This window comes from Melozone crissalis, unplaced genomic scaffold, assembly GCF_028551555.1.
Source record: "Melozone crissalis strain CALT ecotype California unplaced genomic scaffold, PUWL_Pcris_2 ptg000019l_1, whole genome shotgun sequence".
Classification (NCBI taxonomy): domain Eukaryota; kingdom Metazoa; phylum Chordata; class Aves; order Passeriformes; family Passerellidae; genus Melozone; species Melozone crissalis.
In genome coordinates this window covers 20,617,638-20,634,707 of record NW_026535797.1, presented here as the reverse complement: position 1 = coordinate 20,634,707, position 17,070 = coordinate 20,617,638, and the positions used below count along the sequence as shown (strand labels likewise).

The window sequence follows — 17,070 nt, the reverse complement described above, 5'->3', positions numbered from 1 at the left end:
ACCAGGTAATACACTTTCTGGTGTGAAATACTTGGTTGAAAGTTGCAGCTTAAATAATTTGTTCTCCCATCCCATTGCACATATGACCTGCTAAGTCATCAAAAGAGGAAAATTAGGCAGAGAGTTAAGTGACCTCCCCACAGTTATTCAGTTAGCTTGAGAAGGAGCACTATCTGAGGCTTGGGGAGAAGAGACTTTATTGCAGCAATTTCATAAGGCACGATTGCTCTTCACAGATGTGTCTTTTTTAATTCCTTCACTGGAAAAGCCATTTGTTAATAGCAACTAAAAGTACATCTTAATGAAGAGAATATGTGATTGATAAAATACTTAAAAAAACAACTAATATTCTGAAGACTTTAAAAAATCCCTGAAATATCTTAGGGCACTTGAGTAAGAGCCTGAAATCATGTAAGACACAATATATGTACAGCAAATGCAAAAGAAGAGTAAATTCCTCTTTTGCCCCACATGTTGACACCTGCAAACCAGGAGTGGCTTCACACCACAGAGCTGAAACTCAAACCAAAGCAGTAACTAACATTTCCACTGCTGAAATCCAATCATAACAGAAACTCACTTTGTGCAAATTGTCTCTGTGAGAGTTTTTTTGGTTTTGGTTTTTCAAGGCAAACATTTGAAGAGAATAAGAATTCAGAGTCTCAACTTTCAATGCAATTTTCAAATCAAGCTCTTACAAAGATGGGTCAGTGTTGCCTTGTCCTCTTCAGAAAAATCTCATGCATGTAGTCCCAAAATCTTCCCTGATGAGACTCATTGCGATGAATCATAGCAGTGAGGGCCTCACCCTGATCAAGGCTTTGCCAATAATCCTGCAGCCACATTTCTTTCCAACTGAAACAAAAGGAGAGACATCATCACAAATAATTAAAAGCCCCAAATCAGTCTGCAGCTGTAATAGCACTGAAACCATGTTTTTCTTTCCCTTAAGATGAAAACAGGCCCAGAGATGGTCACAACAAAGTATGTTGTTAGTGTGCCACTGTGCTTTAAGTCATTTAAAGAGACTTGCTTTGAAAATTCTCTGTAGCAAATATAAGTTCACTGTTAGCTTTACAATATTCTAGAAGTATCAGTATATACTATCACTACCATGTTAACCACAGAGACTAAATTACTAATTGCAGAGAATAAAAACTTCTATTAAAATAAAATCTATCACAGAGTACTTATATTATTTTGAGAGTAGATTGTAGTGACTGACCACAACCTGACACATACAACTGCCTGTTCTACAGCTTTCTTCCTTAAGCTTACTTGGGAGTGAAACCCAGCAGTCCAAATACAAGTGAAGCTGCAAGCATAAGGATTGAGAAACGACATCCCCACACATACAGCTGAAGGTGTAATAGTGCTCCAGCTACATACACCTACACAGAGAGAGATTCTGATTGTAGCAGCATTCTGACAATTCAGCATATTTATCAACCCTAAAACCAAATTACGTCTGGGAATAAAGATTACAGAGCATGTAAATGCGTAGAGTAACCTTACTGTAACTGGGTATATGCTCTAACATAAACTCCTTTGTTGTCCTCTGAGTTCAGAAGGCTCCAGAACCAAAGTCACAATGTGTTTATAGTCAGACCTTGCACGGTGCATACAGTCTAGCACTTGTATCCCCACTACATCTGTGTCATTTTTTCACAATAATGTTTTTCTAAACTAACAAAACACTCCACAGACTGGCTCAGTAGGCATTCATCTAAATTGATCACACTGTTAAATAACATTACTGTCAAACTCAGACAAAAATATGGGTATGCTTAACTAATGTTTTGATGGCAATTTTATGCTATTATTACACCAGTTAGAATTATAAGTAGTCATGTTCCATTTTGCAAATAAAAATGGGTAAAGCTTAGATGCTTATCAGATAGCAACTACTGTATTTAACAGGAGATGCCCACGATCATGCCTTGGGAACTATGGACACATATCTTTATAAAGTAAATAGCAGTGAATGTAAAAGCTTCCCCTGAACAATTTTTCCAGACACATCTCATGCCTACAGATGAGGAGAGTAACAGTGAGACACGGAATCTTCCCTGGGATGAAACTGTAGCTTGAATTATGGACCAGCTGTTCAAAACTCCCTGCTGATGAGCTCTGTGAAGAATGATGGAAGCACCTGGGCCTGCACGTGGGACCGGCAGCAACTCCGTGTGTGCCTCCACAGGTACTTCTCTACTGCCACCTGATGCTCAAACAGAAAACCTATGGAGCCGGACCTCCTATGAACTCTCCAGAGAAGGGCGATGCACAGCACACTACAAAGAAAAAAGCCATTTCGCCGCCGAGACTGAGAAAAGGCTTTACCATAAAAAAGCTCCTGTAAATCAGTCAACCAACAGAAAACAAGGGACAAGAAGCTAGCTGCTCTATCTGTTTTCTGTCCTGCACAATCCCTCTTCTAAATAAGTGGCATCCTCGAACACAGCCAGTGTTTTGTTGCACAGAACAGCATTAAGTATTGTGGGTGAGCCTAATTTCTGCTCTGAAGTCTACAGGAGTCAACCGGGCCTGCAGTGAACATTGGCAACCCCACTGTAACGCAGTACTTTGTAGAGTTACAGAGCTGCTTTTGTCTGAGGGCTGCCAAGTGCTTTACCATCACTGTACTGAAAAACATCCCTCCCTCAAGCAAAGAGGCCAAGATAGACAAAGGATAACCCCACTGCCTGAGGTAACAGCACATTTTAACAGAATATCCTGAGTGTCACACTCCACTTTAACTGCTAGCACCACTGTCCAAGCCTCTCGTTCAGCCTCAGCATGACACAGTATTAGCAGTACGCCCTACACCACCCACAAGACTTAATACAAAATGTAACTGGAGAAGTAACAAGAGCTCCTTTAAGTACAAAGAGTTATTAAAGTTACAGCTCCTGTTGAAGCTTTTTCTCTCTTCAAAAAGCATAATATTGGCACGTTACCTGTCTCCACCAGAGAGGTCTTCAACACTTCCAAACCCAGGGGTTGGCATAGGACATCCCATGTGCTTGAACTGAGCTATATGAGGTCTGGGAGCTGGAATTTTTCCATGAGACTTCTTGTGTTCCTGCTCCTCTTTGACCCGGGTGTTCTCCTTGTCACAGATGAAACACTCGAAGCCATTCAAGTAATTGGGCAGAGTCATGTCATTCACACCCCACTCCCGCTTCTCCAAGCTCTCTAGCAAGAACTGGTTTTTGATTCCACCAGCATTTTTATACTCTAAATACTTCAAATATTCCTCTCCATTCTTGTCCAGGAAATCCAGATACTTTGCCAGCTCTTGGGGGCTGTCAAAATCATCTATAAGAATGATGGAGAGGTTGTTTGGCATCCAGTCCCGCACAGCTGGGGAGCCTCGATACACTGGGACAGCACCCAAGTGCATGGGACGCCACAGCTTCTCTGTCATGTAGTCATCACATATGGCATTCTCCAAGGCCAGATGGAACTTGTACCTGGCAATAAAAGTCATAAATTCAGAATCTTCTGTAGTGGCTGTAGAAGTGTCTCTCAGTCGCTCACTGGGGAGCTCACGGTTGTGCAGGCATTTACCATAGGAGTCAACCTAAAATAACAAACAGCATCTTTACAAAGTGATTTGTTCCCCTGGAACTTGTTTTCAGACCTTGTGGTTCTTGTAAAATTCCTAACTTGGATCAGTTCGTATGTTAATTTAGCTTCATTTTCACTCCAAGGTCTTCCTCTTGAGACTATTCCTAGAGTCCAAGTTCTACAAGCTTTAGAGAAAACCAAGTGCTGAGTTCCAAAAGCAACATTAGCCACACTACAGACTGAGGGGCAAGGGGGGCACGCAGATGCCACCCAAAAATGTATTTCTGGACAAAACAGAAACCAGCAAGTAAAGAATAGCATTTGACTCTATGTCAATTTAAAGACTCTCTTTCTACTTAAGAGACATAGTGCTCTTCCAAACAGTTATTACACAGAGTTCCAGCCAGTCTCAGCAAGCTGACAGAATTTTTCAATTGTTAGACTGAGAAAAACTGATACAAAGAGCTAAAAGAATACTGTCTAAAAATACAAGAGAGCATGCTTGAGCTGGAACCTGCACCATACTTTGAGAAGACAGTAATTTTAAAAAAATTATTTTGCTTTTGCTTCACTACTCAGTACATGATGACCTGACCTTACACAGTAACTGAATCATGACCAATAGAAACAACAGAAACCACTAGAAAAAAAGTCTCTGGCAAAGTCTAAAAACCAATTTTTTTTTTAATCAATCTAATATCCTTCACACTTTTTAAGAGAAAAAATGCAGTTTTTCCTGCTTGGAAGAACCATTACTTTACTTTATGAAGCTACTCACCATCAGCTATACCATAGCAGTACAAGCCATCATAGAAACAATTTGGTCCTACCACAACACAGGTATGGAGCAGATTCTCACAACAGAGCAACCTGCCTTTTAATTTCACTCCTGTACTTTCAAACGGGAGCGAGATTGTAAAGGGACAGCCTTCCTGTATGCTAACTTCAAAACCCAGAGATTTCAGCAACTTCTGGCACTTGATCCACAAGACCGAACTTATTCAGGCTTTGCCCAGCTTGTGACTGATCCCGAGTGCGGCCAACTCCACATCTAACATCTGCATCAGGCCTACCTACTGGCATGCGGTGTAGTCTAGATCACGCTTTGGGAAGGAATACAACTAGTTTTTCTGTCCAGCTTGTAGTCAGCATGCATCCCGTTATGATTCGCGTCATGGCTAAAAACAAGGACAAACAAACCCCATTAAAACGAGGCGGTAGAGGGGAGCAGCCAGGTGTTCCCAGCTCCGAGAGCAGCCCCACGCCACAGCTTCCCCGTGCACTCAGCCCACCTACCTGGATGTACTTCATGAGCTCCCGCACGTAGCGGTCCCGGTCCGAGGGCACATCGCAGTGCGACTGCATGTACAGCACGGGGCCGTAGCCCTTCCGCCGCCACGCGTCCTTCTCGGCCAGGGGCACGGCCAGGGCCCGCAGGTACGCGGTGCCGGGCAGCCACTGCAGCGTGAGCGGGTAGTCGGACTCCCGGCGGAAGGTGGCCGTGTAGTTGAAGAGCCGGATGCCGGGCGAGTGCGAGAGCACGTAGTTGTTCATGGGCGACTCCTCGTGGAAGAGCGCCCAGGTCTGGTGGGGCAGGCGGGGCAGCGGCGCCTCGTACGCCCTGAAGTCGGTGCCGTAGAAGATGAGCGCCTTGGTGCGGCGGTGCCGGGCCACCCGCCGGCTCCGGGTGACGAGGCAGGAGCCGCGGGGGCAGTCGATACGTTCCGTGTCGCCGGGGAAGTGCGGGAACAGGCTCCCGCTCCACCACAGCAGGATGGGCAGCGCCTTGTTGCTCCGCGTGTCGTTGTTGCCGGGCCCGCGGTACGACGCGGCGGCGACGAAGGCCGCGCCCGGCGGGACGGCGTCCTGCGCCCACCCGTCCGCCCCGCACGGCTCGGCCGGCTCCTCCGCGGCCAGAGCCACTGCCGCGCTCCAGGCCAGCCCCAGCGTCACCCACAGCCCCGCGGGCCCCCACCCCGGCCCGGCGCCCCCCATGGCCGGCCCGCCAGCCCCGGGCCCGCCCCAGGAAGCGGCGCTGGGCCCGCCCCCGGTGGTGCCGTCACGGGGCGGGGAAAGGCCGGAGGGGGGCCGGACGGGAGCGGCACCGCCTTCCCCGCCCCTCTCAGCTCCGACTGTCAGCGCGCCTTTCAAGTGGCTCGGAGGGGCAGCGCCAGCCCTGCTGCAGCGGCCCGACGCGGTGACCTATTGGCAGCTCCCTCCCAACCCCACTGTACAATGGCTGAAGCTGCCGTGAGCCTCTCTGCATCCATCTGCGCTAACACCGGCCCCGCAGTACCTGCAGCTGACAGGGATAAAGCCGAGCTGTTCCCCGAAGGCACAGCATGCCGCGACTGAACACACCTGCAGAGAGGGCTCCTGGACCAAGCAAGGGGGCAGCTGTTACAAGAAAGAGCCCCTCAGCTCCTGTTGGAGACCATAAAGGGAAGGAACAGGAAACAACTTTTACTAACAGAAATCTTATGTTAAGGTTTTTGGGGTTTGTGGTTGTTGGTTTTTTGTTTGTTTGTTTTTTAATATCTACAGGTAATTTTAAAGCTCCCTTGACAGCTCCTTTTCTATACAAACCTTGAATAATTCCTACAGTATTAAAATATTCTGTAAATGGGAAAGTGGTTTGTGCTACTATGTAAATCCAACAGACATATTCTAGAATTACAACTCAGTTGCTTATTTACATAATTGCTAAAAGCTTCACATTAACTTCTTAAGATACAATATAATATTCATGAATTATCAGTTATAATACAGGACATTAGTTAGTATGAACACAAGGCAAAGAAATATTTTCAGCTATGTTACAAACAAGTTAAAGAGGGAATAGTTTTTCTTTCCTTTGAAAAGTTAGGTGTAGACACTGCTTAGGCCTGCTCCAACAGCACCACAGTGTCCTCCACCTGGGCCTGGAGAGAAGGTAACAGACATGGGCTCTCCACAGCAATTTCCACAAGCATCAGAATGTGCTGCACAATTTACTCCACACAATTAATGTACAAGATCCACAAGGGCCGTCATTATCACACCAGTTCTGTGGCAGATTCTGGACATAATGTACATTCTATAGGAGAGGAATGTCAAAAATATTCGACAGCAAATTTAGTATTATTGGATATTTAGCAAAGATTCAAAGATTGTCTTGTGCTTTCATACAGATTTGTTATAAGGCTATCCGCAAACTGTACAACAGCAATATTCATGGGTACAGTCAAGATAACACTGCCAGTTCACGCTGAACTTTTATTTTTGCAATTAGCAACACTCCCAGCAAAAAAAACCACAACCCAACCCAAAAAAAAAAACCAAAAAAAACCCCCAAACCCAAACCAAAAAAAACCCCCCAAAAAAAAAAAAAAAATCCTAACCAATTCACCCAGGTACCTTTAATTCTGAAATATGAGCTCTTTTAAGACTGCTGAAGTCATTAATTTGACATTGTCACAAGGTAAGGGCAATATTTCCTTAAGTAGACCAAAAAACCCTCCACCCAGTCAATGACTCAAGCTGTGTCAGCAAAAAAAGGGAATTTCTTTGTGAAATGGAAGTTCAGACAGGGCAGAAAGTCAAAAACTAATCAGCTAAATAAAGGAATACTGAGATTAAACAGTACCTTTTGTCTGTTGACTCTTGTTGAATTTCTTATCATTCAGTGCGAATAATAACAATGACAAAAAAAGAAAGACTGAACTTGGTTAGCAAAGATTGGATTGTAAAGGATCAATGAGCTAGACTTCAGCCCTTCCCATTTCCCCCCTCCCCGCAAAATACAGGGTTTGGAAAAATAAGCAGTGTTTATTTACTAACAATGACATAAAATACATCTTAATATATTTTTATTTCTTTACAAATTAAAAGATGCATTGGAAAAACAAGTGAAGAAAATGAAAGGTTCATTCATGATTTCATTTCCACCCCCACACCCCCCAATATTAATACTAGAAATTAGTATTTGTGGAAGTCTGTGGTTGCTGTGCATTATATTCCTGGGAAGTTCTTTTTTCCCCCTCTGATTAAAAATCCTCTAGATTTTTTGGTTGGAGGCAGTATGTGGAGTAAAAAGTCAGCCACATTCATACAAAACCGCTGAAAGTTCTGTCAACTACATCTTGAAAGAGTTTCTACATTACAATTTTCATGTTCCCCTTTCTGTGTAGTGATGGGAGGGAAGACAAACTAGCAGCATTAGAAGAGAAATGGATTTATATACATGCTACAGGATATGGAACTAAAACCACAGCCAGATATTTTTCTGATCTTAACAAGGACTTTCCTATGAAATATCAAGCCCAGATAACATGTTCTCTAATCCATCCACATTCTTCCTTTCACTTTTAGTGCTATTGGTAGCTTAAACTCCTGGGTACTGGAAGAACACCTGTTAAGTGTTCAAGTTAAAATATACAAGCCCCCTTTCAAAAGTAAATAAACAAAGCCCTTAGAATTCTGAATTTGATTACACTAGCTCCCTCTTCACAGGAGTCTTCTCATCCACCCCTGCAAAATGGAGCAGCAGAGCAGCCAAAGCAGATGGATTAATCTGAGGTATTTTAGTTTAACAAACAGGCTTATAAAAGGTTTTGTGCAAGCTGATCAGTAGACAGAATGTGGAGGGTATAAACATCCAGTAATGAAACACTTTGCTATGGCCCAGGTGCTGTCAATAGCCGAAATCAGGTACTTGCAATACCTATTACAGTAGTCTAAATCTTAAGGTTTTGTATCCCCTTCCTTGTGTTCCAGGGTACAAAGCACTCTCAAATTCATGTCAGTATAAATCAAATTCCTGCTTGTTGGCTATGATTCACAAAAATATGGTTGAAAATGGCCACTTCCTTATCATTCAGTTCCTACACAGTCCCTCGTCACCTTGTTAAAGGTATTTTCTGCTTAAGGTTAAGAAGCTTTTGTTCCCACCACCATCTGACAGACAGGTAAACTCTGCAGGAGAGGTCATGGAACATGGATTGAGTAGGACAATACGGAGCCGTGCAATGAGAAGGAAAGGAGTCACCACACATGTCAACAGGAAGTACCATCTCTACCCCTACACTGCTCAGAAGCTGTTGATTTTTGCCCACTTAACTACTGATTACTCCATTACAGTTCTGCACAGCAACTTATAGTACGGGGAAGATTGTGGAGAGAAGTTTGCCCTGCTGCCTCCTGGCTTACCACTCATTTCATGTTTCATGGCTTTCTGGTTTGGACAGCCACATGATACATCTGTGCTCTGACAGATCATGTTTCCCTCTTTAAAGGAGACACAAAATGTTTGGCTGCTCCAGCTCCCATCACCTGACCTGCCTCTTGCCCTCCCCACCTGTGCATCCTCTTCACACTTGGAGCATGCACACACACCCACACAAATGCACAGCAGCTACCAGAAGTTTTGAAGAGTTATCGCTTTTCACCCAATGTTGAATCATGTACAGTGAACTGAAAAAAACCCTACATTCATTACAACAGGATTAGCGAGCATGGGGTGGGGTGGGGGGTGAACTCCTGCCAAGCACAGGAAACAATTTAGATGCAAATAAAAGACCTGGTATCAAAGGCCTTTTTCTTTTTTTAGCCCTCACCAGGAAAATATTTCATCTCTCATATGGGATTGGGAAAGGTTGAAAGGATTTCTGCTAATGCAATGTGTATTAAAAATTATGGAATTGTACAGATTTCTATGTTGTCCTTTTTGAGGGCGCTGGGCCTTCTGATCAGGTCATTAGTGGAGACTGAAATGTCACTGCTGAGTTCTAGCACCACTCACTCCTCTAGCTCAGTAGCTGCCGAATCTCCTTGTGCATGTGACACAGGAAGTCCACATATGAAGCCCCCCCACTCAGACTCTTGTCCTCCACTAGAAAGTGTTTGAACAGCATTTCCAGCTTATCTTCTTGCTTCACAATTATCAACTACAAGAAACCAAACAAAACAAGAACAAAACCAATAGTGAGTAGCTATTAGAATACATCTTCATGGGGAAAATGGAGCAAAAAGCTAAATGCTGAAAACTCCAAACACAGCCAGCCAGAATCACAGCATATATGGCTTATGTGCTTTGACTTCTGTAACTTAGCTGGGTTAAGCCTCAATGCTTTCTAAACAGAAGGAAAATACCATCTATGTAGTTCATATAGTAGTGTATTGTAATAGGTCTGAAAAAAGGAAGTTTTAGAACTATGGTAAGCACAAAACACCAAAACTAGTGAAATTTGTTTTCAGATTCTTGAAAACTTCAAATAACATTTATGAGATTGGGAAGAGTAAGTTCAGGACTGCAGCATCACCAGGCATCACCTGACTCTACTAAGAGAGAAGGGGATTTAAAGCTGTAAATGGGGGACATTTTTACCTTCATGTAGCGGGATCTCTGCCCTTGAAGCATATCAACAACAGACCGCACTTTCTTTGAAAAGGGGTTTTCCAAGACTGGCAGGGTACTCTGGAATGAAAGATATCCAATCCCCATTAGTCTTGGGAAATAGAGCAATGTTAAACAGAAGTCAGCAGTTTTGGCATACTGCAAAAGGGTAGAGAAATATCTACCCCATTAGCATACAATCTCTTGAACTTCGACTACTTAGAAAAGAATACGACATGAAATCAGAATTAGACATCAATTATTTATTCCATTTAGATATCAACTGTTCTCTTCACTGTTAATGATATGACTTGTCAAATAAACCTAGGCAAAAGCATGCCTGACATGCCCATACTATCAATATTTCACACATCTGTGCTTCTCTCATTTCTATTAATGAAAATGAAATGCTATTTTTTTCTGCTGGCTTTCTCATAGTTTTAAGTATTGGGTGACTATCACAGACTCTAGCTCCCACACTGCCATCCAGCTCACCAAGGCATTGCTAATTTGACTGAAGGATGACACTCCAAAGAGGTTCTGGATCAGGCTTTGCTGCACGTTGACTCCCACCCACACAAAGATGTTCAGCCCATTCTCCAGCAGGTAGATGTCGCCCTTGGAGAGACGTTCCTCGGAGTTCCGAATGGCTGCTGGCAAGGAATCACTGTCAACATCTGCTTTGGTCTGTTTTACAGGGAAATAAAAATTAAAGTAAAATAAAAGTTATAAAAAAAGAACATTTTAGGAAGTCTTGAAAATTGCTGCCACAAAGACACCAATGATTTTCTCATTTCTAGGACTCTCAAGAAGTAGTCAATCTTGTGACTGAAGTAGAATTTTCCTTAGTTTTCTTACTCAAAGTGACTTAGAAGCAATTCAGAGACTTGGTCAGCAAAAGAGAACACAAGGCTTTTGTGGAAAGACTCAAGTTCAAATATCACCCCCTGGAGTAGGAATGGAATCAGTTTTTAGTGTTATTCCAGCAACTATGGTAATGAAAAGTCAGAACAGTATGTGGAGTTACCTTGCAATAATGAAAATTACTACACAAAGTTGTAAGCCTTAGGACTTTTAAAAAAGACTATGAAAGGGTCAAAAGTGTCTTATCTGTCACGAGTCATATGCTTACAGCTCAGGAAAAAAGCATCCCCCAAGAAATTCACAAGGTGCAGTAATGCTGAGCAAAATGAAGTGAAATATCCCAGACAGCAGATCCCCAAATACTTCTCAAATCACTTTCCCTTGCTAAAATATAAATGCCATTCCTTAAGATGAGTCAGTGAGACAACAGCAAGCCTCAAGTGCTAAGCAGATCTTGAATTACTCACCAGGGGCAAAAGCCTGGGATAAAAGAAAACATTAGTTTCAGCCACGTCCATGGATGTCACTAACTGACGGATGTAGGCACGGTCATCCGTTGTGACCTCTGGGCCGGGCTGCAGAACGTCACTCTTCAACACACAGTTCAAGTACACAGGAAGCAGCTTCATGCATTCGGGGAGGATGAGCTAAAAGTCACAAGCAGACAGAAGCTGGTCAGCTGTCTTGCCGAATAAGCTTATGTTTGACAAAAAGAGACTTGCATGAAGCAACAAAGTGTGGTACAGCCATGAGGAGTGAAAGTTGATAGTCTACTTATATCATGGACTGCAAAAGAAACATAAAACCTTTCCCCGAGGCAGGCAGTGCTCCCTGCGCTCCAGACAGATGTCCAAGAAGCCATTCTCAACTATAGCTTTACTTGTAGTAGTGTATCTAGTTTCCTGAGTCTCCTCTTTGCAAATTCCTGCTGAGGAAAGGAATTGACTTTTTTTGAGCAGGCTAAGTAAGAAGAAGCTGGACATCACTTTTTAATTTCCAAGCCTGAGATTCAAGTGAAAGCACTGGAGTTTACCTGGCCAGCAGAAGAGGGACTAGCACAGTTCTTTCGATAGCAGGCTAGGATCTGGGCACACTGGTTGATCAGTGCATCTCGTACAGTCTTCACTGGACTACTCAGGACTCCACGATATGCTGCCCAGAGAGAGGAGAGACAGACTGCTGTCAAGTGATTGTTTAAGAACACCAAAACCCCAACACTACTTCCACAAAGGAAATCTGAACAACTATTGTTTATGGAAGCCTTTATTCTTCCCGCTTCAAACTTGTAGGAAAATGATGATATATTCGTATTGAGAACCTGAAGAAGCTCATTTACTCCCTTTTACTACATAATCTTGAACTCTCTGTCTCCTAATACTTAAAATATACTACAATAATTGAAAGTATGGGGTTCTATAAAAACTCCTTTTATAGACTGACCATCTTCCATTAATGGTCTGAAAACTGACCGTTTCCTTCATTTTAATGTTAATAAACATACACAACTCTCAATCTCTGTTGGATTTCTAGGCTTTTACTGCAAGCTAGAAAGGGTAAATAGGGTACAGTGCATAAGTGTATGACATTTAACTCATATCTATGAACAAGGGCCATCATTTCTTGTGAAAGCAAAATTCTGCAACAATTAAGGAATGAACCAGAACAGCCCAAAAACAAATGTAAGGACAAATTCAGACAGCTGGCAATACAAACTGTTATTAAAAACATTTGGAAAATAATTTGTATGAAGAATAAGCCTACACTCTCAAGAATAAGCCTACACTCTCTATCTGTACCTCTCGTCCTAAGCAGCAATACAATCATCACAGCTTTATGCTCTTTCCCATAACTGACTGAAGTATCAGAACTGGCACCTGACATGTGAAGCAGGAGGAATACACAGGTGTCACTGGGTGACAAAACAGGCATTTTAGCAGTAGTTAAAGGCTACAATTCCTGTTTCCATATTTACCCTTACCATACTTAGCCAAGTAGTTGATGAGGGTGTCAGTCTCACAGTTCCGATAGAGGTCAGCAAGCTGCGTGCAGCAGTTTAGGGAGAGATTGTGAATGCGGAGCCGTCGCTGTCCTGCACAACTTGTATACAGCAGAGCACACTGCAGGAGACAAAAATGCCAGGAGACACAGAAATGAGGTCCTGCTACAATAAGAAGGGCAGGGTTAGAATATACTTTATTAAAAGCTAGGATGCAGATGCAAAAACAAATAAGGTAACTACATAAAAGACTTGGACAATAAGCTAGAGGTACATGCTAAGAATCAGGGTAAATGAAAGGTAACAAGCAGCAATTTTAGCAGCTGTATTAAGGGACCTGGTCTTAGAAGACAGGACTGTGGTTTGAAGCAGTCTAGGTCATCCTCAGAACAAGTATGCTGGAAACATATGGTAAGATGCACAAAGCAAGAACAAGAAATTCCTTGAAGAAGTGTCTAATAATTCAGTTCAATTACCAACTCCCTTCTTTTACAAAGCCTCCCCCCTCACCTGAAGCAGTGCACCACTATCTTCACTCAATTTATCATCATGCTTGAATTCCACTGTTATTGTTTTATCACAGTCCAGACCTGCCATCTCTACATCAGTTGTGTTGCTCATATAGAAAGCTCCAAAAAAGTCCGTTGCTCTAATACCTAAAAGAGGGAAAAACCCAACATGAACCACCATTTTCAACAGAATACCAACACAGTCAGCCTTTTGACTCTGACACCAAGTTATCCTATTTCAGCAGGGATCTTTGCAGTCTCAAAAAAAGTCTTAGAATTCCAAAGCTTTAGCAGAGCTTTTGGATAGCCTAGTCACTATGTGTTTTAAACTCCAGGAAGATTTCTTTCTTCCCATGAGACATGCTTGAAGTGGCCAATTCATTAAGATTCCTCCCTGCTAACACCCACCTGTGCTTGTGCGCACTCTCATTACGGCATCAAATCCCACTTCTTTCTGCACATCCCTTCTCAAGTCATTCAGGAATCTGTACTGGTCTGTCTCCAGCTAGAAGGCAAGCAATAACTGAAGTTTCACACTTTCAAAAATCACACCAGCTTCATAAACCATAAAGTAATTTAAAACCAGATACTACCTCCTGTGGTCTTACTTTAAAAGTCACTGATACCAGGCTCAGTGACCTGCTAATAAAATATTGTGCTAAGAGGTAACAGCCTAGCTCTTCCTGTTGGGTTTTGTTATTAACAGAGATGTTTGTATAAAGACACAAAGCAACCAAATAATTTTGCTGATTATTTTGAAATTTAAGCAGCCATTTACTTCCAAAGAAGTACTTCTTCACTATGGTTTCCACTATAAAGAAAATAACTCTCAGCTAAACAATAATTCTTACTTTTTTTTAGTAAGAATTTCTTACTAATTCTTACTGGATCAGACAGCAGTCTGAGTCAATGTCACTCCTACCTGGAAATAGGCATACTTATAAATGGAGCCTCCTGTCTGGTAAGGTACCACACCCAGCGTGGCCACATCCAAATACTGGTTTGGAAACAGGAATAGATCCACACAGCAGCCCTGGGCCACACAGTCCTTGGCCAAGTTGTTGTAAAAGCTTGTCTGTGGTTGAAACAAAGTCTAAGAAAGGAAATCAGAGATGACATCAGAAGTTTGTCCAGGAAAAGGAAAGTGAGACCCAGTTTATAATCCCAGTTCAATACTCTAATACTTTAAATCTTTCTTCAGGGAAAGTAGAATCATCTAAGTTCTCCCTGACTCTGCCTTTGAAGAACTGTTAATTATTATGAAAATGACTACACATTTTGCTTTAATTGTAAATTCAGCACATTTACTTTAACGCAGATTTTGGTATTTTACCCTGTGTAATAATCTAGAGCTAACTCTTCTTGCTCTCAGACTAGAGCTGTCCTTATGATGTCAAGTCTCCATAGCCCTGCTTGGGAACAGAAGATAAAAGTGGAATGTTAAATGATATTAGCTGGGACAGTTACAGACTGTGCTATCCTTGTAATTTTTTTAATACTGTTTCAGTTATTTTAGTCCATAAAAAGCATAACACACACCCTTATGTAAAGATTATGCAAACCATTATTACCTTCTCCTTATCTGTGTTGATCAGTTTCCTATCATCCCTGTTCTTTAACTTCCCTGGAGCCTCTGCAATGGGCAGAGAGGTGTGGAAAATGAAGAGCTTGCCAGCACACTCAGCTGCCTGCAGGAAAGTGAGTGCAACAACAGAGGTCAGAAACATTAACAAAAATTATAAGGGAAGCTGTGATTCAAGAACAAACATTCAAGCAAACCTCATCACTCTTTTAATGTCAGGGTGATTCTACCAGACACACAGGCACACTGTCACTTGGTTATGTGACTGGTGTCCAACAGCGGGAGCACAAATTACTGGTCAGTTACAGAAGAGCAAGTTTGAGTTCTATTGGATTTGTGCTAATTCCACAGTAGGGAGAAAGGAACTTTCTCTGAGGATACAGAGTAAAACAGGACCCAGATACAAAAGGTTTTGTGCAAACATGTTGCATTGTCTAATTCCCCGATTTGCAGTTACTGGATTTGTGGAAAAAAGTCACAGCAACGGCAAAGAATTTTGTAATCTGAGCTTCAACAGATCAGTAATTTTAAATCAACACCCTATGCCAACACTAGCTAATGTCTAATAAGTTATTTTCTCTGACACATGCGGTATGTAAAAAGTCAATTAGCAATTTTTACTATTTCTTGATTGAACAATTGAAACAAAAACTGAGTTTAAGAGAGACTTTAAAGGATCATTCACCCTGTACTCAGCACAGGTGAGGCTACACCTTGACATTTTGAGCCCTTCATTACAAGGACACTGAGATGGTGTAGCATGTTCAGAGAAGGGTGGTGGAGCTGGTTAAGGGTCTGGAACACAGTTTTTGCTTGAGGAGTGAGTAAGAGAAGTCAGGCTGTCCAGCCTGGACAAAAGGGAGGCTCAGGGGAGATCATCTTCCTCTCTACAACTACCTGAAAGAAGATTGTAGTCAGGTGGGACTCAGCCTCTTCTCCCATGTAATATGAGACAGGACAAGAGGAAATGGCTTTAAGTTGCAGCAGGGGAGTTTTAGATTAGACATTGGGAAAAACTTCTTAATGGAAATGGTTGTCAAGCCCTGGAACAGGCTGCCCAGGGAAGTGGTGGAGTTAGCATCCCTGGAGGTATCTGAAAGATGTGTAGAAGTGTCACTCAGGAACATGGTTTAGTGGAGGACTTAGCAGTACTGGGTTAAAGGTTGGGCTTATCATAAATGTCTCTTCCAACTAAAATGATTCGCTGACGGATGTGACAGATAAATAGAGCTGTGTCACCAGTTTGGGGTGAGGTCATACAGGAATCAATTTGATCACTAGATACAAATCAGAGTTAAACCATGCATGTAATTCTGTCTGGATGAAGTACTAGAATGGAGGAACTTTAGGAAAAGTTTGCTTGTTTAGCACATTGCTGCAGGCAACTTCGACAGATGATATTCTCTCCTTTTATTTAAGATTCTACCAGAGTACAGGATTAAAAAGACACCAAACTATGGAACACCTCCATGAGGCTTAACAGACTTCAGCAGCTGGTTTTTAATGCTAGAGGGCTTTTTTTTCTGTAGGTTCTATGAACTGCTTAAAGCAAAACCCAGACAGACAACTGACAATAAGCCATGTTCTTGCACTTTGAAACAAATTAGTTAAAAAAGAATTGGGTAAAGAACATATAGATAGCTGCACAAATCAGAAGGTTCATGCACTTCAAGAATGAGCCAAGTACTCCCTACACGTAGTGCATCTACTACAAGGACCTTACAAAATCTCTAGAATTGTCTTATTATTGTGTGCTAGCAGAATATGAACTTCAGAGTACTTGGCTGTCATAAAAATAATTTGTCATAAAAATGCATTTACTAACCTTCAGTGCCTCCAGCCCTGCTTGAATCACAGGTGCAAACACAGTTTCTGTTTCTCTCGTGTCTGCAAACATTTCTGGAATCTGATCCAGCAAACTAGAAAAGAACAAGAAAAAAAAAAAGAGCAATTCAAGATCCTATTTAATAAGAAAAGTCACACAGCTGTAGTTGATCATTTTTACAATTGAGGTGGTTTAAACAGAAGTCCCTAACACGTTTGTAAATTTGTGTAACTTTTACAGTATTTGGCATCTCATCTGTGGGAAAAATGCTGCATTGTTCTCCATTGGCTTCTCTCATCTATATCCTCAGTGTCTTCTGTATAGCCTCAACTGATGCCAATTCCACAGCTC

General features: G+C 42.2%; 2 protein-coding genes across 2 annotated transcripts in view; both read right to left on the bottom strand.

Moving 5' to 3' along the window:
- Window positions 1–612: 612 nt before the first annotated feature.
- Window positions 613–5,565, bottom strand: FUT11 (fucosyltransferase 11). Its single transcript, XM_054277120.1, has 3 exons — window positions 4,867–5,565; window positions 2,958–3,583; window positions 613–855 (listed from the first exon to the last, which is right to left on the bottom strand). The coding sequence occupies exons 1-3, from the start codon at window positions 5,563–5,565 to the stop codon at window positions 708–710; spliced, it is 1,473 nt and encodes a 490-aa protein (XP_054133095.1). The 3' UTR covers window positions 613–707.
- Window positions 5,566–6,942: 1,377 nt separating this feature from the next.
- Window positions 6,943–17,070, bottom strand: part of SEC24C (SEC24 homolog C, COPII coat complex component) — a 37,622-nt gene continuing 27,494 nt past the window's right edge. The window contains exons 15-25 of the mRNA XM_054276849.1: window positions 16,720–16,813; window positions 14,884–15,000; window positions 14,235–14,405; window positions 13,721–13,817; window positions 13,314–13,459; window positions 12,786–12,924; window positions 11,841–11,959; window positions 11,275–11,454; window positions 10,439–10,630; window positions 9,935–10,024; window positions 6,943–9,494 (exon numbers count right to left, since the gene is read on the bottom strand). Of these exons, the coding sequence (XP_054132824.1) occupies window positions 9,354–9,494; window positions 9,935–10,024; window positions 10,439–10,630; window positions 11,275–11,454; window positions 11,841–11,959; window positions 12,786–12,924; window positions 13,314–13,459; window positions 13,721–13,817; window positions 14,235–14,405; window positions 14,884–15,000; window positions 16,720–16,813 (1,486 nt within the window). The 3' untranslated portion in view covers window positions 6,943–9,353. The remainder of the gene's footprint in view (window positions 9,495–9,934; window positions 10,025–10,438; window positions 10,631–11,274; window positions 11,455–11,840; window positions 11,960–12,785; window positions 12,925–13,313; window positions 13,460–13,720; window positions 13,818–14,234; window positions 14,406–14,883; window positions 15,001–16,719; window positions 16,814–17,070) is intronic.